The 20935-nt window shown below is 46.9% G+C and overlaps 1 protein-coding gene across 1 annotated transcript in view; it reads left to right on the top strand.

Moving 5' to 3' along the window:
• The first annotated feature begins 4146 nt into the window (after positions 1 to 4146).
• The window catches only part of LOC119161606 (uncharacterized), an 87992-nt gene continuing 71203 nt past the window's right edge, over positions 4147 to 20935 (top strand). The window contains exon 1 of the mRNA XM_037414152.2: positions 4147 to 4571. Coding sequence (XP_037270049.1) covers positions 4506 to 4571 — 66 coding nt within the window. The 5' untranslated portion in view covers positions 4147 to 4505. The remainder of the gene's footprint in view (positions 4572 to 20935) is intronic.

The following is a 20935-nucleotide window of genomic DNA, read 5'->3' on the forward strand; positions in this document are numbered from 1 at the left end:
GATAGTCTATACGGTGATGATGGCTCATCGGTTAATAGCCGATTTCAGAGGTAGCGGTCCATACAAATTGATACTCACACACTCAAACGGGCGGTCAAGGCAAGGTAACGGTTGTAGACCGGCTGGCGACATATGTGTTGATAGTTTACGGCGTTAGCCATCGAGGCAGGAGCGAACAAAGTTATGCACGTAGTGGTACATACCTCGTCATAAGTTGCGTTGTTGAACACGGTGGTAAGTTTTGGATACCCCAGAGTGCGCGCATTGCTGATCAGAGTGGAAGAACTAGCATATTTCCGACCTCAGAGTGTGGGTATCACGAGTGGCCGTTGCCGGCCGCCAAAGTCGTAATTGCGTCGATGCAGAAGGCCGTCACGTATGGCGAAAGCGTGAGCTTGACGACGCAAGGCGAGAGTGGATGCACTTTTGGACGTATCAGAGAGCAAGTCAATCAGCGGGGCGATCCAATGATCTTTGCGCTGTTCGGTAGCGATGAACATCGATGACAGAAATAGCAATGAAGCATACTGAGCAGGAGGCAATTCTCGTCAGGCAGAGGAGAGCACCAGAGGGCGTCGGCGTCAGCATGCATGCGTCCGTTGTGGTACAGCACGTGCATGTCGTAGTCTCGCAGGCGAAGAGCCCAGCGGGCGAGACGGCCTGAGGGTTCCTTCGATGACGACAGCCAGCATAGTGCATGATGATCGGCGACGACATCAAATGGGCGACCATAGAAATAAGGCCGAAACTTTAAGGGCCAAGGCGATCACCAGACTCTCTTTTTTCGTAATGGTGTAATTTGTCTCAACTATCGTGAACGTATGGCTTGCGTATGCCATGACATATCCGGGGAATCCGGGTTTGCACTGCACCAGGACAGCGCCGAGGCCTGCACCACTGGCGTCCGTGTAGACCTCCGTTGAAGCCGTATGGTCGTATTATGGGAGGGCACGTCAACAAATGGCGGATCGTCGCGAACGCGTCGTCACACTCAGATAGCCACGAATTGAGGGGCCCGTTACTTCGAAGAAGCTTCGTCAGCGGTTATATGGTAGTGGCAAAGTTTCATATGAATCGCCAAAGTACAAACACAGGCCAACAAAGCTGCTCAGTTTTTTGACGCACGCAGGTTTGGGAAATTTAGTCACGGCCTGGCCGGATCGGGCAGAATTCCGTCTTTGGACACGACTTGTGAGCTACCGTGCTGCAAATCGGCACTCCTTCAGATTTAGTTGGAGGCCGGCGTTGCTCACACATGTGAAAACTCCTTTCAAAGGCTACACATGCGTGGAGAAATCCGGTTCGGAAACGACGATGTCGTGCAGATAACACAAACACGTACCCGATTTCAAGTTACGCAGAATGGTGTCCATGCATGCGCTCAAAGGTCGCGGGTGCATTATACAGACCAAGCGGCATGACGTTAAACTCATACCTAAGCCATCGGGTGTGACAAAGGCCGTATTCCGTCGAGCATCGGCAGCCATGGGTGCTTGCCAGTACCCCGATCGCAAATCGAATGAAGAAAAGAATTCGGCTCTGCGAAGGCTGTCAATCGCGTCGTCAATGCTCGGCAGTGGATAAACATCCTTGCGAGTGATCTTATCGAGTCGTCGGTAGTCCCCACAGAACCGCACAAAACCGTCCTTGGCAACGAGAACAACAAAAGACACCGATGGGCAGTCCGTGGGCAGAATTACGTCATGTCAGAGCATATTATCAACTTGCTGATTTCTTGATTGATTGATTGATTGATATGTGGGGTTCAGCGTCCCAAAACCACCATATGATTATGAGAGACGCTGTAGTGGAGGGCTCCGGAAATTCCGAACACCTGGTGTTCTGTAACGTGCACCCAAATCTGAACACACGGGCCTACAACATTTCCGCCTCCATCGGAAATACAGCAGCCGCTACTGCCGGGATCTGAACCCACGACCTGCAGGTCAGCAGCCGAGTACCTTAGCCACTAGACCACCGTGGCGAGGCTTGCTGAGTTCTTACCGACGTTCCGCAGGAGACACGTGATATGAACTATATATATATATATATATATATATATATATATATATATATATATATATATATATATATATATATATATATATATATATATAACAAGAGGCATGCTCAGCCAGCTGGGTGCGACTGGGGGAAGACTTGTCCTCAACGTGAGGCAAAGCTATAGTCACAAGAAGAAAGGGTATGGCACCACACATTCAACGCTTCTCGCACAACTATAAGAGAACAGCACAGTGATCAACGTGCTTTTTTCAGCACAGAACAAACTAGGTATAGTGTATGCCGGAAAACTAACCTAAGTGTCGTGGCGAAGCATAATCGTGGAAAACAGCACACCCACAGATACGTGCATTGCCGTAAGGCTTTGCATACTAGATTCCATTAAGTTGTGGACACAGATCCATAGAGCTAGGGCAAACAGGTACATGTATAAACGACAGGTTGCGTGAGTACATAGCTAGCTACTAGGTGACACCGCATGATGGTTTGCTATCCCCGCATTGGAACTAATGCAAATGCAGGGCGTGCTTCGAAAACACCGTCTTCTTAGGTGAAAATGGGTTCGAGAGAATACTGTTAATTGAAGATGCTGCCGATATAGCTGGTAGATTCTGCGTCAACAGTCCGTCTACTGCGCGATCAAGAAACCTGAGCGTGAGCTGAAGTGCGAAGCTATTGAATTTCTAGTTTTTATTTGATACTGTTTGCGATGCGTGGTTAGCGACTCCAAATAGCTGGTGAACTGCTGATTATGCTCTTCCACATGCTATTTCTACCAGAGTGCGAAAGTGGGAAAGCGTGACGTGGTGCCCGATAATAAAACAATTGTTGGAATTGCATCACTGTGCGCGTCTTCCTGTGCCTTTCTTGTGTACTGTTTTTTTGAGCTACCACAGCAATAAAAATGTTTGTAAAATATTTAATCACCTTTAATCTAGCAAGTCGTTCTCCTTTTTTTAGCCTATTTTAGAGCCCCACTCGCAAAGCAATTTAAAAAAAAACGCTTGCAAAAATGTAAGATCGAAGACCACTTGAAGTCCGTATATTGTTAAAATATATTAAATATAGAGGCTCATCAATGAGCATGGGTTGCCCGAGTTTTGCATTACATAGGAGTACTTTACATGGAAAACACGGTACAGTGCCTTAATGAACAGTTAGCGGCAGTGCACGCGTTTCAAGGAATGCTATACCAGTGTGGCAGCTATGCAACAGAGTATCGCAAGTACGACACGGACTAATATAAGCAATCGTGCAGTTTCTTTAAAAGAAATTTTAGTGACTAGTGGGACCTCCTAATGCTATAGGTTTTCGTCCATCTAAACACTTCAGACATCATAAAAAATAATAATAAAATTAAGGCGTGAAACACGAACTCTAGCTTACAACAGAAACGCGGCGTTTTTATAGTCTTGTTCTTTGTCTCTACTTGTGTCCGCGCTTGCATGCCTTCATTTCTTTTATAATGAATCTTTACCAACAAGGTCATATTTCTGCCGTCCTTAGCTTGAAGCTTCATTCACAATATGCAGTAGCCATTTGTAAGGCCTTAGTACCGACCATAGGTCGGCAAAAACGGGGAGCTCATTCGGGCTTACTCAAGAAGTGAATTATGCGTTTCGAGCTGACTCGGTCTCAAACTCATCAAAATTTTCTTCAAATTTAGGCCCAGACTCATTAAAATAATGTCCACCCGGACTCACTCAGACCCACGGCTCAATCTTTGAGCGCCTCTAAGTTGGTCCACACACGAGTGAATTTGCCGACATAGAGCACAGACTGGATGTTTTGAGATCAGCGAATTCGAAAGGGCTTGTTATATGAAAGGGAAAGGAGGGTCTATAAGAAATGGGAACAACGTATAATTGATTTACGCTGTACAGTCTGACCGGAGGCAACCATCTTCAACATTTGCGAAGCGACGCTTCTACCACTCTGCTCTATGCTTTATCCCCCCGCTCCCGCCGCCATTGTTTCACTTAACCAAAAATTGCATCTCAGAAAAGAGAAAGAGAGGCTGGAGGAAAACAAAACAAAAGAAGCAAGGAAAGAGCGAGAAGCCTTCTGTTTCTGCCGTTCTCTCGGGATGTGGCAACATTGCGGGCAGGAGGATGCGTTAAATCTGTTGCTCGTCATTTGGTTGTCCTGCACGTCTGAAGTTGCGTGGCGAGAGGGGCGAGCGTGCCCTGGGACGGGCCGGTGGCGAGAGCGGGACCAGTAGCAGCGCAACGGCCGCGCACATATGCTCACCAGAACGGCGGACGCTAGCAGCCGAGGAGGAGCATGGAGCATCGCAGAGGGCGCCGAGCAGCGCCACGGCCGCCCGACACACTTGCCGTCGCCGTCGGAGCTGCTGCCCGCTACTGACAGCACCTCTGCTGCCGCCTGTGACACCTAGACCACCACACCCGTCGGGTGCATCCTCTTCAGCGCGCGTCCCTTTCTGCGCGCAGCCGTGCGCCGTTACACCTGCGCCACCAAAGATGACGCTCTGCCTCGTGGGGTCAGTGCTTCCTCTCCTGCTGCTCGCCAGAGGCACGTCTTCCAGGGTGAGTCCAAGAATGACTGCCATGCGTCTTGCAGGAACGGATATTTCTTTGGTTTTACTTCGCCTGGAACGAGGGCTGCCGCTCAAAAACTAGTCTGCATGTAGAGCTGCTTGCGAGAACTTGTGCCCTGAATCCCGGGAAAAACAAAAGCGAATACCACGATTGACAGAATGTAAGCGAGCGTTCCCTAAAAATGTCCAGCTTTATTTCAAGCCACAAGACATTACTGCGTGATTATAATTCATAAATCGAGGACGTTGTGGCTCACGTTTTCCCGCAGTGTAATTAAAACGCATTGGTCGACATTTTACACCAAAGGAGCTGAAAGCGAAAATGTTGCTCAGTTATCAAGCGGTTTAGAAGACAGCAGACGCAGCATAGCACAAGATTGACAAAATTCTATGAGTGAAGGCCTGTGATATATTGGTAGCGCGCCAAGAATGCCTCTGGACGCTGCAGGAAAGAATGGTAGCCTAAGCGAGATACCTGCAGGGAGAGAGATACGCACATGTATAGAAAACAGCACTATTTCGTCCTATTCTTTTTTCTACTCCATTTGGTTTTACATGCCTATTGACATCCAGGTGTAATGGCTAACAAATAACCCAGTATAGGGCATCAGATTAATCACCCACGCAAGCATAGAAACGCTTTTCTTTTATTCACGTAACTCTTCAAGCGCTTGATAGGTGTCTACATATGACTTTTTCTAGTTTTCTGACTTCTACCTGCGTCGCACCAGATGCTGGAACTATACTTTCGATAACTAACTTGCATTGTGTGTCAGAATGAATACTTTCGTTCTCCAGAAATAGAGAGAGAAGGTAGTGGAGATTTCGTCAAACTCTGTCCATTCAGATAACTTCAAGCAGAGAAAGAGAAAAAGAATAAAGTACGCAAAAAAAGTTCTTTAGATTTGGCGAATTCTCAAAGGTGCTCTGCTTCTAAGGCCAAGTCTTCTCTGTATTTGCCACAGTGCTTTCATATTGGACGGTGAAACACGTGCGCGCATTTCCGTACCTGTCCTACAAAGTAGAGAAACAGCTGAACTGCGACAGCGTGGCCTTGTGTACTGATTCACTGACGCAATATTCCAGCGCAAAAGAAATAGGGGACGAATGAATGAGGGCGTGAGCAGAGGGGCCAGGGCAGACGCAACACTGCCCTTGCCCCTCTTCTGGCGTACGCGCTCTCTATAAGTCGTCCAAAACGTGTCGAGAAGTATACCGCCGCCGTCACGCGACAAGTGTGCCCTCTTCGGTTCGCAGGTTCCACACCTGGTCGCGCATTGGCGTCTGCTCTTTACTTGATTGCTATCTTGTACAGTACGATCCGACCGACCGACACTCTACCTCCACGTCTCGCCTTCGAATGAGTTTGTTCAGAGTTACGGTGACAGCCCTGTTTTATAGCAGTTGTCCTTTAAAAAAAAAAGGCTACGCGTATTGTTGAAGAGAAAGGAGAATAGGTAGGGTTATGGGCGTGATGAATTATTTCGTTTTTACTAAAGTGTATATATTCTATAGCGCGATAGCACCGAATACTGTAAAAAAGGGGTTGCCTTGATAATCTTTCCGTTGGTAAGCTTTATTGGAGCTCGTGATCAAAGGTATTTCAGCAATGTCTAATAGCTGCAGGTGAAATGACCCTCAAATAATAGAATAATATGGGAACAAAAGCGCTGACGCACTCTACCTTTTTGCATGATGAATTATACAGAATGAATGAGTCGGGTCGGACTTGTATACAGATGCCTAGCTTCAACCTATTGCACAAACAAGCAAACTTGCAAACATATAGTGTATGATGCACTCCGCATACGCCTTGTAAAATAGCGCGAAAAAGCCCGTGGACAAAGCAAGAAGATAACACAAGCTCTTTACTTTCAAGTGACGTTTATTATTTCGCAAAGAGAACATGTATACATGGAAATAAGTGATCATGCACAATGAGTCCGTCCAACAACATGACAATATATTCAGCAGTTTCACTTCATCTTTTCACAGCCCTGAGGCCAGTAAACCTACTTTCTTGTCAGATAGCGTTTGCGTTGTCTTCTTTTTGCTGTGTGCACGTGTTTGTCTGCGCTATTTTACAATATATACAGTCCGATCCATTTCAAAGTTGGGTGGTTTATATATATATATATATATATATATATATATATATATATATATATATATATATATATATATATATATATATATATATATATATATATATATATATATATATATATAATCGGCATCTGACGATTCAATGTAACCACGAACACATTTTTTAACCTGACGCACACGAATTATACTCGTGAACGTTGGTGAGTCTCAAGCCACGTTTTATGCTTACAGACAAAAGTTTTAAATGCAAAGCATTTCTTAGCAAACTTCGGCGACTTTGAGCCTGCCTGCCTGCCTGCCTGCCTGCCTGCCTGCCTGCCTGCCTGCCTGCCTGCCTGCCTGCCTGCCTGCCTGCCTGCCTATCTATCTATCTATCTATCTATCTATCTATCTATCTATCTATCTATCTATCTATCTATCTATCTATCTATCTATCTATCTATCTATCTATCTATCTATCTATCTATCTATCTATCTATCTATCTATCTATCTATCTATCTATCTATCTATCTATCTATCTAGCCGCCTACGACTTTTAGTTCTCCTGGCCGTTCCGATAATGGTATCGATACCAAACTTGGTATGGCGTAACATAACTATATGACGAGCATATTTGACCAGTCATAACATGAAAATCATGACGTATATGTCATGATTGTCATGATTCAAATTTCATGGTTTTGCTGTACTTGTAGTGGTTTCGTTCACAAGACATTTTGCAAAACTGGTATGGTATGACATGATTGCATGACGAACACAAGCGACAAGCATTAACATGAAAATCATGACATACGTGTCATGTAACAACATGATTACATGCCACGCTCATGACGCACTCACGGCCGTTTCGCTAGCGTCACATATACCAAATTTGGTATTACGGTACATGAACGGATGATGAAGGTATGTGACTGGTGCAACCATAATAATCATGAGATGCGCACCATGTAACATTATGTCTACATGCCACGCTCATGATGCACTGGTGGCCGTTTCACTAGCTTCACTTATATCAAATTCGGTATTACAGGACGTGAATGGATGACGAGGATACGATACTGGTGCAAACATGATAATCATGACATGCGTGTCATGTAAACCATGACTACATGCTACACTCATAGCGCGGTCGCGGCTGTTTCGCTAGCTCCACGTTTACCAATTTTGGTATCATGTGACGTGAAGAGACCAAGATAATACAGACACGTCCAAACATGATAATCATGACAGAAAAGTCATTTACGGCATGACTGACGTCGGCCACGTAACGTTTTGCTGATTTTAAAGTGACATATCAACCTTCCTCCTTCGTGCTTCGCATATTATTAATTCCCACTCTACATGGGATCTGCCTTTTTTTCGTGTCGTTTAAATGCCAGCTTTTAGAAATATATTCTGTGGTTTATGTTTTCACGCGGATGTCGTTATTCTCTGTACCCGCCTGCCGTCTCAGTATTTAGAGGAAACACGCAATGTATCACTTCATCTCTGCACGCCTGACGGCCTCATCGCGCATGTGCGACATGACCGATAGCGAACGAACGCAGGAAAATGGACTGAACGTGGTGCTCGGCTGAAATGAAAGGCCATGCCGAACGCGGTCCGCTGTGTAATTACCGCGCCCGACTTGTGTTTAACAGCTATAACGCCGGGATGTGAAGAAGACATCTATCGATTGCCGTCATGGTGACAGCTGCGAATAGGTCCACGCACTGCTGAGTGAACGGTAGCTGTCGCCGTTGGTTACATCTGTCCAGGGAGACGATCAGTGACGCGCATTTCAGCGCCATGAACACTTGCGAAGAGATTGCTGCTTCGTGCAAACGCATGCCACTTCGGTGAGCTGTATAGTCAGAAGCGTACCTGCAGGTTTTCATTCCGGCTACGCTTCTGATTTTTACATCTACTACGCCAAAGTTGCTAGGCCACGCTGCCTTAAGAATACATGCGATAGTGGCCTGGTAACTTTTGACAGACCCTGTAGGTGCTTGCGTGTGTGCACGCATGGGCGCATGTACAAATATACGCGTACAAGCCGCAAAGGTTCTGGTGAGGGAGGCAATGCGGCGTCGGTTCCCCCCGTCACCACACTTTTCTTTTAGCTAAACCCATGGCTGCAGTGTTTTTTTTTAAGAAAGTGACTATGCACAAGACCACTTTTTTTTTACTCGCATATTTATTTTTAGGTATACATACGAGCGCGCATGCATGTGGGAAGCACTCCATGATTGGCCCACACCTAAACAGCAGTGGTAAAAACCTAAAAAAACCTACCTCTCCCTTTCGTATCCTTGAGGGATCATTAAGTTTTCTCGTGTTCGCAGAACAAGGCCCTATTTGTACACCCCTTATGTCTTTTGGGTATGACCCTGATTGCAGCTCATAGCGTATTTTGACCAGGATGTAGTGTGTGTCGCTACTGGTCTTGTTTGAATGAACGGTGACCTCGGCTACTCAATTTCTTCTCTCTCTCTCTCTCTCTCTCTCACACACACACACAGAGAGAGAGAAAGAGAAAGAGAGAGAAAGAGAAAGAGAGAGAAAGAGAGAGAAAGAGAAAGATTTGGTTGTCCCAAAACAAAATTTAATATGCAGATTAATAACATAGCAACCTCAAACAAATGAAGAAGAGGCAATGGACAGTTCATTTAAAAGAGTTCGCTTTGTATCCGCAGACAGTTTATTTGCGAATTTCTGTCCAAGTTATGCCCACAGTATACATGTCACCTTTATCTGCACATGGCTGCTCACTCTTTCTTCTTCTGCACTCAAATTTAGCGGAGGTATTTCCGGGTAATCGCTTCCGTAGATTATACCATCACTCTCGCCATATATCGTGAGGCTCGGCCCTGTATACACCTCAACGCACATGGCTGGCAGGCATTGTGCCACTGTACTGCACTAAAAACTAAAATAAAGAAGTAGTCATTTGACAATTTTTCGTGAGCCCTGAATCTCCCCAGAAAGACACGTCAACTCTTTTTGGAGATCATTGTACTCCTTCCCGAGAGTCTTGTGACGCAGAAAGAAGTTAAGGTGCCTCTTTTAAAAGAGTCATTAAGCGGCAAGCCCGTACTCACCGGAAATAATAACCTACTCCTTAGTTTTTTTTCTTCTTAGGATGAAAGATAGCTATCTTTGCACGCACACGCTGACGCGTACATGAAAACTTGCTAAATGCATTACCTAAGTGCAATGCCCCGGTTCGCCCGCTTTTAGTTTCTCGGTGAGCTCTACATTCAACATACTTGTATTTGACGTGGTGCTTGTTGCACAATACAGAACCGTACGGTTAATCGCAGCCCATCAAAATGTCCGCTGTCGCAGCAGTCGATACAGCCTCAAGAGACAACTGCCCAACACCGTCACCACCATTAGAATAAGCTGCGTGAGTTTCAGTGAGTTGCTGGCCCGCGTCATATAAATACTACGCGGACCTTTCTGTCGCAATGGGCTAAAGTCGCCGGAGTCCATGGCCGGAATCTGTCGCAGTGGACTAAAGTTCATTGCGACAGATTTCAGCCACACCGACGACTGCAATCGCGATGAAAGCAATAGGCGCTGGGAGGATTCTTTTGGCCGGATTTATTGAACTGAATTTAGTGCAACACATATGTCTCAGTGTGCACGAGCTGCATTGCCTTGAGCACATATGATCACAGAAATGTTCTATGGTGCGGTTATTGAGACGAACCAGTGCACCTTTTCTCTCGCTACATATAAAAAGTTGATAACATTGCACTCGCCGCAATGTTCCATTGGATGGTGCTTGGCGGAGTGACCTAAAGATCGCAGGGTCGAATCCCGGCCGGAGCGGCCGCATTTTGATGGCGACAAAATGCTCAAGGCGTTAAAAAAAAACCCGGGTAGTCCAAATTTCCGGAACCCTCCACCGCAGCGTCTGCAAATATTAATCTCGTAGTTCTGCCATTATTATTATTATTATTATTATTATTATTATTGATAACATGTCAAAAAGCAATAAGAACAGATAAAGTGCTGGCGATACGTGTGATAAAAACTAAACACGAGAGAAAGTGTCTAAGCACTTGACTAATTCGACGCACGTATTCCTGCCACTTACGTATGCAACGTTGTTGCCGTGAGTATATAGAGGCCGTATTTAAATAAGGTGATAAAAATGCTCTCGAGAAAAATGGAACATTTGGTTCGTTTATTGCCCCAAACTCTTTCTTTGGTTTAACCTTGTAGCGACGCCTCAGGTCAGTTGGCCTTCCGTTTCAGTGCGCAATGAAAATCGTATACGGTGTCCCCGAAACATACGCTCTGGTGTCGCCACTGGCTGGGTGTACACCGTAAGGTCAGAACGAACACGAATGTCGCAGTACCAGAGATCGTTCTTGTTCTACAATGCATTGAAGCTAATCATACACGACAGAGAGAGAGAGAGAGAAAGAAAAAGAAAACACTCCACTGTATCTCCTTCGAAAGATGGAAGCCTGCCCTGAAGCTGTGGTTCGCACAAGGGCGTGGAAAGTTACTTCGCGCAAGGACTGCATGACGCACCACGGCAAAACAAGGGCACGTTCCAGACGCTGGTTGTAATTAAGCGAGTCTGTTATCTGTTCATGAATACTAAATGCGCCCATTTGACACCGCCATGGCTTGTCGTACACTCCGCTTGAAACGTCCGTCTTGCACCAGACAGCCTTGCTTTCTAGGGAGCCCATGGACCGAGAAACAGCTTGCGTCTGGGATACCTTCTACGAGATTGTGGCCTCGTTAGCCGCGAAATACGACTACGTATACTGACGAAGGAACGACAAAAGACCTTAAAAGCAGCAATACGTGCGAATACAGCGCAAAGTGTTAAAAGTTGGCTCTACGATCGCTGGCTTCATTTTGCGCCTATACAAAACGACCTTTGCCGATGCAGTTTTTCTGGGAATCAGGCATGGGTTAATTATTTTATAGTTACCTCCCCAGCTATTAAAAGTACTGTCGCATTTCAGTCTGCTGCTAAAGTCGGCTGGCGTGTTGTCCTTCTGCAATGACGGCTGCGTTTTGGATGAGTTATACGTTCGGAAATGGAATACCTCCCGAACATTGCAAAAACAGCTCGTGGTCAGCAACTTTGCTATATTGCACCATAAAGCGGTAAGCAAGAATCAACTGAATAAACAAATTACAGTCAGACTTCTGGAGATTCCGCGGAAGAACAAGCTCGTTCCTGCGCTCCGTGAGAGTGCGGAAGTGTGCGTCCGCGAGAACAGGTACATCCCGAGCCCATTGTAGTCACAACAGGTGAGCGCAGGGTGATCCGACGCACGCTGATGCCTACGTCACCGTGACTCGGGCTTGAGTCCGAGCCTTCGCAAATGTACTTTTTTGTGTGTGCACCGGGCGATATAACTGAAGTCGATGCAGCTCGGCTTCGTATATTCGGCGCACGAAAAAAAAATCACGGCATATCCACGGAATGAATGATGATGAGTGGGGCAAAGCGTCCATCAATTCGTCCGTCCGTACGTGCGCCCGTTCATGCGTCTGTCCGCCCGTGCGTTCCATGTGCGTTCCATCTGTCCATGCGTCCGTCCATCTAGTGAACACTTCAAGTACCGTCCTCTCGCTGCTTCTTATCATACATTCATCATATACAAGTACCACCAACCAGCGGACAATCCAAGGAATAAACGAGAGTATGTACCACATATCTGCTGTCAGCGCTTTGTCAACACCAAGAGCGTGATAACGAAGCCGTCCTACGTTTTTCGTAATATGTGTACATGCGGATATGTGCCACATATTACGCACTACGGGGACGTACAAGCCACGCCATAGGGAGCCTCGCCCTTAAAAATAATTACCGACATCTTCCCAAAGTGAACCCTGATGGGATGCGAAGCAGCAGCATTGCGCACGGGTGGTCTCATGGGTTGAACGGCGCTAACGCGGGTGCTGTGGTGGGCGCTGGAAGATTCATTTGAAGCGATGGCTGGCGGCAGCTGTGACCGAAGCTACCTTGGAGGAACTCTCGTCGGAAGCGGGCGTCAGCCCCGGCGTTGCTGGTGGCGTCGCGGACGGGTCTCGCCACGCGCGGACGTGATCGGCGTTGCGGCGGCGAGTTGCCTTCGGATCGGCCGGCGGAGCCTGGCGCTTGCGAGCGGGCGCTTCGGCGGAAGGTGCGCGGCGCTTTCGAGACGTTGCCGAAGTGATGATATGTGGGGTTTAACGTCCCAAAACCACCATATGGTTATTATAGACGCCGTAGTGGAGGGCTCCGGAAATTTCGACCACCTGGGGTTCTTTAACGTGCACCCAAATCTGAGCACACGGGCCTACAGCATTTCTGCCTCCATCAATAATGCAGCCGCCGCCGCCGGGATTCGAACCCGCGACGTGCGGGTTAGCAGCCGAATACCTTAGCCATTAGACCACCGTGGCGGGGCACGTTGCCGAAGTCGAGGATTCGCCGGCATCGGCCTTCAGCTGTGGCTGCTTAAGGCCGCTCGGCTTCCTTTGCTCGCGTCTGGTCGGTGTTCCCCGCGCGCCGCCTCTATTCTCGAACGCGATCGGCGTGCTTGACTCGCATCTCATTGCTGTCGTTGGTCTTCCGCTGCCGACGCTTGCGTTCGGCTTCCCTGGCTCGCGCATAATCGGTGTTGCAGGCACCACGTCACCATTCGCGAACGCGATCGGCTCTGCTAAAGGCGCGTTCCCACTTGGCCTCGAAGAGAGCGAAACCGGCGAAACTCTCCGGAAACTGGCTTGTTTCGCTGCCCAAGCGGTCGGAAAACCACGCCACGCGTCCGGCGCGCAAAAATCGGTCCGAGCGCGATTTTCCCGCCACGCGAAACCGGATCCGGTTTCCGCTTCACAGGCTTGGCTGCACTAGATCAAACCGCGTGACCCAACCAGCCGGCCGCAGATTCAACATGGCGACACAGGCGTCAGTGGTGGCTCACATCGGCTCAAACAGAAAATCACCCGTGCGGCACTACGAAGCTCGTTGGTCTCAACGAGGACGTGCTCATCGAGAGCCTGACTTGGATTATGATCGCCGAGAACTCTGAAAGTAGACGGTGCAGCGGCAGCGAGTTGGCATGCCCCAGCGTGTCTCGCGCTTGTGTACAGCCAGCTGAATGCACCGCCGCCGCTGCCGGAGTGTTCGCTTTTGTAGATTCTGCGGGCTTATCTCCCAAAACAACGTTTGAAAAGGTGCGAGCTGTTTCTTTTTACTACTTTGCGTGCATAACTAGAATTAGGTACGAACTTTAGTTCCCAGAAAGCAGGCGAAATCAAATTATTTGTCAAGATATCGACGGCGGTGGCGGCGGCGGCGGGATGGGGCACAGCTAATGTGAACATCTTTGACGCGCGCGGTTGGGGTTTTCCGGCCGTTCTGGCGCTTTCGTTTGTTTTTTTTTTCAACCCTCAAGTGTGTACGTGCCATAACTCTCGCAACGCCGGCGACGACCGGGTTAGGCCAAATCACTTCGGCGCATGTTTCGGTGGGTGAAGGAGCTTCGCTTTGCGAAAGAGTGTTCACTCAACGTGCGCTCAAACGTTGCAAGTGGTGGAGAGGGTGAAGCGAGAGGAAGGTGACACGTGGTGAGCGTGCGGCCGGCGAGGGAGAGAGTGACGTTGCCACGCACTGCGAGGGAAGGCGTGACCTACTTGGCACCGCCCAACACCTGCGGCGAGGGGTGCGCGGTGCGGCGCGTTGGTACGGAGACACGGACAGACAGCGTTACATGTCAAAGAGCTGATCTAAAAAGAAAACTGGTGAAAAAATAATACAAAAAAGACGTAGCACTAGTTCTGACTTTCAACTGTTTATTGACAGGAAGCATAAGAATTTTTTTGTATGCACAAAGTCCCACTCTGATATTGTTGCGAGATAGTTAACATTCCCGATTTCCTAATGCACATCGCTGCAAATGTTTCTCACGTCTATATAAATGAAATTGAATTTCAGTGGTCGTGATTGAAGAATTTTCACCCGGTTACGTTGGCGAAGCTTCGTATGACGAAGAGCTTTCAATAACTCCTGAAATATACTGCCAATGACAAGTCGTTAGCTAAAGTTTCCAGCACCCACTTTCAGACACACCAAGTCGTCCCATTCTAAAAACAAAAATGAAGAACACTTTGTAAATTTCAGAGTGTGTTCGGCTAGAGCCTGTGGCCATTCGCCTGACCATGCCCCGTCTTTTTTTTCTTTTTTGAGTGCATTTGTATGGTTTGGTATAGCTTTTTGTATCGGGGAAATCGACATCTTTGGGGCGTTTCTCCTAACCGCTTGCCATGTGAAATCATAACCGGGATGCTTGATAGCCATCCGACTAACTCGACTGCTGTAACGAGACGTCTGACGAAGGAGCGAATGGCAGCTCCTCCCAATGAACCACGGCACACCTGTCTTTCCCCCTTCAAAGACAGTCGCATTACTTGGTTTACGCTGACATCGCAAGTACTGTTTGTCAGCGAATATAAGCACTACACATGTTAATAATTAAAGCTTTGACGTTACTGTCAATATTATTATGAGTGGCTGTACAGCAAAGTTAAAAAACCAAAAAAATTTACCCGTACGTTCTTGTTTTCAAAATGAAACTAGCGACACAATATGTCAAGGCACGGACAGAGAGAGGGACGAATGGATAGACCGACAGGCATGAGCACAAACCTTTTAAGGTTTTCGCTTTTACATACTCACGTGGCATTTACAAAAGCTCTTTCGCTATAAAACCGTAATAAAACTTAAAAGTAACAATGTAATTAACAGGTGACTGCTTTAAAAGGCCAGCAGACAACCTGTCAAGTGTTGAATAGTAAACATTTTTATGAATAAACTCTGAAAGCTTTGGCAATTGGAGGCTGGCGCGGCTGGCTAATCTAAAGCGTTTTTTTTTTACACTTTTGTGAAAGACAGTGCTGTAGGACTCAGAAGTATGAGAAGAAAAATGGAATAAAGAATGATGCAGAAAGGAAAGACGTTGAATGTGGGTTTGTGCGCACCAGGAATCACGCCATTATAGGCAAAGGCGATCTTACTCGTTTATACAAAAGCATGAAAAAAAAAATCTAAGTGCCCTAGAACGGGCCAACAGGCACCAAACTCCCACACGCACAAAATAAGGCAATAATTCAGTCCACGTAGCGGTAAACGAAAATCTTCCCCGCGGCTTTCACTCGACTAGCATGGTACTCGCGCTACTCCGAGCCTTTCTTTCTTTCTTTCCTTCCTTCTTTCTTTCTTTCTCGTCATGTTTTATTGCGGGTCCTTCAATCCAACGTGAGGCGGAGGAACGAGTGAGCCACTGTATATACACGGTGGCATGCGCGGAATCCGAGTATGGGCGCACATTGCAAGACCCTGTCGGGCGTGTTTCCTGTATGCATGAACAAGCACGACAGAAGAAAGTCGAGCGCTGCCGCGACAGCGACCGCCTGGTGTGTGCGCGCACTGCTTCTGCATAAACCCGCGCGCCAGTCGCGAGTTGCCTTGACGCGCACCCGCGTCTCCGATACGTTGCTGCCAGCGCCGCTACTCGTTCCCTGCCATGGGTGCAAATGTAGATCGTGCTCCCTCCTTGTACGCAGTAGCATTGAGCAACCCCCTTTCAGCTCAACAGACTGCACTGAGAGAAAATTTTTTATCGTGGCCTTACGCAAAACTACACGTTACCTCGCGACCAGGGCCGGATGCATCGCTTGCTACCGGTGTTCTGTGGATGTCTTTGCTAGCACGTTCGATGAGTAGCGCGCGAGAGAGGGAAACTTCACGAAATGGACGACCTCTAGCTACACTTAGCTTTGCGTTAGCATGTCCTTGTTTGATGCATACACTCTATATACAGAGTTGGTTGAATCGGCTCCCAAGAGAGTCCCAGTTGTGCAGCCAAATGACGTCCTATAAGAAGGAGCGAAGCCCGGACGCTTTACTAGAATGGACCTCTCATTAGCATCATGTGAACGTTTCCACCTAAGGTCTGAGACTGAATCACATGCTTATCAGCGTCTAAGCTTTCGGGTTCGGCTGCTGACCCTAACGGACGACACGCGTTCGATTCCGGCAGTGGCAATAGCATTTCGATCCAGGCGAAACGTAGAGCCCGTGTATTTCACGATGTGATCGCACGTTAAAGAATCCCTGGTGGTCGACATTAACCGGAGCTCTCTACTTTCCTTAAAGTCATGTCGTGATTTTAGCACGTAAAACCCCAGCAATCTATTTCATTTATTGAGCTTTTTGGTTTAGCTATACCGATATCGTTGCAGAAATATCGAGATGTTCCGAGTACATCAGCTACACTCCATTTCTCTGTTGTGCGGCAAAATGAATAACAGCGAAAAAAAGAGAAGAAATATGCTCTGCCAAGGAAATTATGTATGCTCTTTGTAGAAATCTCTTGTACTGATTTCGCAATCATACTAGTGAAGCACACGTAAGCGTGACGCACAAGCAAGTTGCTATTTCTCTTGGATGCGCTCTAATTATATACGTTGTCACACAACACAGACCTTGCGCTAATCGGCAAACGAATTCAGCGAAGTTTAAGCCAGCAGGCCGACACAGATAACCACGAAAACGCCTCCATTGCGCAAGTTGTCCGAATTATATGCGCTGAATATTTTCGGCGCTCATCTTGAGCAACAGGTGGTACTTTGTGTATATTGTTTAAAGAGGCCCTGAAACACTTTTCGAGTAACCATGGAACTAATTCACTGGAAATGCGTATTGACTCACAAACTCAACGCCGCAAATTTTTTTTAATAATTCGTCCAGTACGAGTGGAGTTACAAATATCTGTCACACGCGCAATCGCATTCTATTTTTCCTCGCCCCGACAAAAGTGCTGGAAGCTAAGCAGGGAGGGATAGGAGGGGCAAACAAAAAACGTCACGCGCGCCTCGTGATCTTGATCATTTTTTTTCTTTTTTTCTTCGAATACGTAATATTTTCAGAAAAGTGCAGTCGCGCGCGCATGCGTGGACAAGTGACGGCCTCCCGCGGCGATCTCTGCAACAACCGAGCGCGCCATGTTCGAATCAGTCAATGACTGAGAGATAGGTAATCTACGTGTGATTTTTGGTAATTTTCCGTCATTTGTAGAGGAAAGAGAAAGGAATTTTCAGATGACTTTGATCATTTATTGTGAATTCCAGGCCGGGTGCTGCGCTGTAATATTTGCCTCGCGTGTTCTCGGAAGCCTCTGCTACTGATCGGCAGCGTTTTCTGATCATGCTCAAAAAGTGTTGCAGGGCCCCTTTAATGATCGTTCACGCTAAATTTTTAGCATATTGCTTTTTAACCCAAAGATAAGTAAGAAGTCTATGCCTGTTTGCGAACTGTTAGCGTTGGTGAGACTAGGAAAAAGCTCTTCAATCCCTCAAGAGGAAGGTATACAACAGCAGTATCTTGCCGCTAGTTATCTGCGGAGCAGAAACCTTGAGGCTTACAAAGGGGGTTCAACTTTAAATGAGGATGACGCAGCGAACAATGGAAAGAAAGATGATAGGCGTAACCTTAATATACAGGAAAAGAGCAGAGCAGGCCAGAGAACAAACAGGTGTTAAAGACATCTTCGTGGAAGCCAAGATGAAGAAATGGACATGAGCTGGGTATGTAACCCGTAGGCAAGATAACCACTGGTCATTATGAGTGACTGGCTGAACTACAAGTGAAGGCAAACGCGTGAAGGGTAGACAGGAAGTTAGTTCAGTCGATGAGATGATTGAGTTTACGGGCATAACGAGGCCGCACCAAGTACAGGACCAGGTTGATTGGCAGAACATGGCAGAGGCTTTTGCCCTGCAGTGGGCGTGATCGGGCTAATGATGGTGATGATGATCATGATGATGATGACCTCGGACACTTGAGTTGTCCATCACGGTAACGCTTCCTTGAAAAAGAAAATATATAACATTTTAGTTTAACACAGGATTTCACTACGGGGAGGCTTTCTCTGTCATTTTTATAGTACAGTCATTCGTACTTCTAGCAACACACAAAAACAGTTTCTATTGCCACACTACACGTCAGAAGCGGCCCTAGATGCCACTGTATGTTGCATGGCCTACAGATTTTGCGCATTTTCAGTAAAGTCAGAAAACTCTGTATAATTGCAAACTGGGGAAGAGAGAAAGGGTGGTGGAGTGACCATGGACGTTGATACGCTTATCCGTGCTCACAATTAGTGCACTTATAGGCACGTCTCTTGAGTTCTCTTCTACACCTTTACAATTTTGAATTTAAAGTACCCGTTCCTCAAAAAAAATGTTGGCCAACATATTAGAATATTTAAGCCAAACAACCCGTGGTGAAGTCAGAAGATTTCGAAGCTTCGAGTAACTAAATTAGTGTTAAGAGAGCAAATCACTTTCGTGAACTATGAGTTGAAAAAATTCGGACACGTGAGATATTACTGTTAGGGTTGAGCTCAGGGAAAAACAATGCAAAGCGTTCCGAGCTGTTTATACGGATGTCATCATTGGTCACATTCTGCACAGATAAGCAAATAGTGTTTCAGATGAATGTATGAAATTAAAAAAAATACTAAAAATGAAATTCAATTCTCGAAGTTTGCACGTTGAAATTGGGATATGACACGAGGAACACTATATGCATGTTCGAACAGTCAACATTCCGAATCGAATTAAATGTGAATATTTGTGAAAAATAAACGCCAAATATTGCACTTTTTTCACTGCTAAAAAAAGTTAAGCAAAGTTTGTGCTCAGTCATTTCGCTAATGCAATAATACCCCCCTCCCCTTTTACGAAGAAAACCTTACACGGGCACCTGCTGAAGTGGGGTCACACGGCCATGACGAAGACACGAGGCAGACGAAGACGGTCGGCCGACGAGTCACCCGCCGACGAAGTCGCCAGACCACCTGGTCACACTAGGCAGACGACGACGATGACGTCACGAAAGGCAGCATGTTGTCGTAGTGTAACAGGATCGCAAACTGAAAAATCCAGCAAAACGCATCGGCAGACTTGTATTCGGCAGGTCGTTGAGAGATGGGTGGTCGAGCGAAAATTTGCCCATGTCCTTGCTTCAAACGACCACGAAAGAGGTATTCTCGGGGGAGATAACAATGCTCCTTTTGAGACTTCCACGGCGTTTGAATGGGCATCTTGCACACCCCAGGGAAGTCTTTTCTTCACTTCTTTTTTTGTCTCCCCACCCCCGTCCCTCGACGCCGTAAGTTATGGCGGGGGCTGCGCCGCGTATTCGGAGAGGGAGAATGGCAGAGCAGGGAGCATGGCCGAAAATGAGGTACACGTGTGCAAGTTTAGTCGGTGTCTTCTTGTGTGCCTCCAGTGTGACTACAGAATTAGCCAACAAAAGGCTGTGAGCATGACGAGGCGCAGACGGAGTCTTCAAGAGAAAATCGGTGGACTGTTTGTGTCATTGCAGTGTACATAGGACGACAACAAGACAAAAACCACTCCCAAAGACAGTCGACAAACCAAAATGGATGTCGTGTTTTTCTAGTGTAAACGCGCCTGTTTCCGTCATGAGCAGCAATTGTAAGACTCGTCTCCGTAAGAAAGTGATGTTGTCTTGGGGAAGCCAGACACGTTTCGTGCAGTGAGTGGAGAACCATTGCGCTCAGTGGAGTGCGCACTGCAACTGTTACTTTCGGTGCTAAATTGTTTAGGGCAGATTACGCCGTTCCTCTGAATTCTACTCATGACGTTATCCGGGGATAAATTTTCTGAAAGAAAGTGGAGCCACTGTGAATGGCGCTGCTGGTGAACTTTCACTGTCTGCTTTTTGTGAGAAGCGTACGGGCTGCCAACAGACTATCGCAGTCGTCGATGACATAATTTTACTGGCCACGTTGATAGTTCAAGTGCATGTTGACGTTTGTGGTATCACAGCAGATAACTTTAACGTTATAGTTCACGCAATCCAGCTGAGCTATGCGAAGAAGGATGTGGTTGTACCGCATTACGTAATTTCTCCAAGTATAGTGGCAAATCCTTGGTATGGGTGGTCAACTCCTTTTTCGAACCGGTTGTACTGCCTGGTGGAATGAGGCTGGCTGCGTTTGAACTCGCGATGCCCAGAGCAACGTTAACATTGCAGTGATTAGCGACGACAGGAAAAAGGAAAGGGCGTCTGATGAGTTAATTGTCTCAGTGATAACATACTCATGGGTATGGTAAGTAGATATCGCCAGAGAAGAGACAAACGTTAGTTCAGATCCTCTCGAACCATGCATTCGTTTTTGATTTCACACTGAATAGCCGGCCGCGGAATTTCT

This window comes from Rhipicephalus microplus, chromosome X (genome assembly GCF_043290135.1).
Source record: "Rhipicephalus microplus isolate Deutch F79 chromosome X, USDA_Rmic, whole genome shotgun sequence".
NCBI lineage: Eukaryota > Metazoa > Arthropoda > Arachnida > Ixodida > Ixodidae > Rhipicephalus > Rhipicephalus microplus.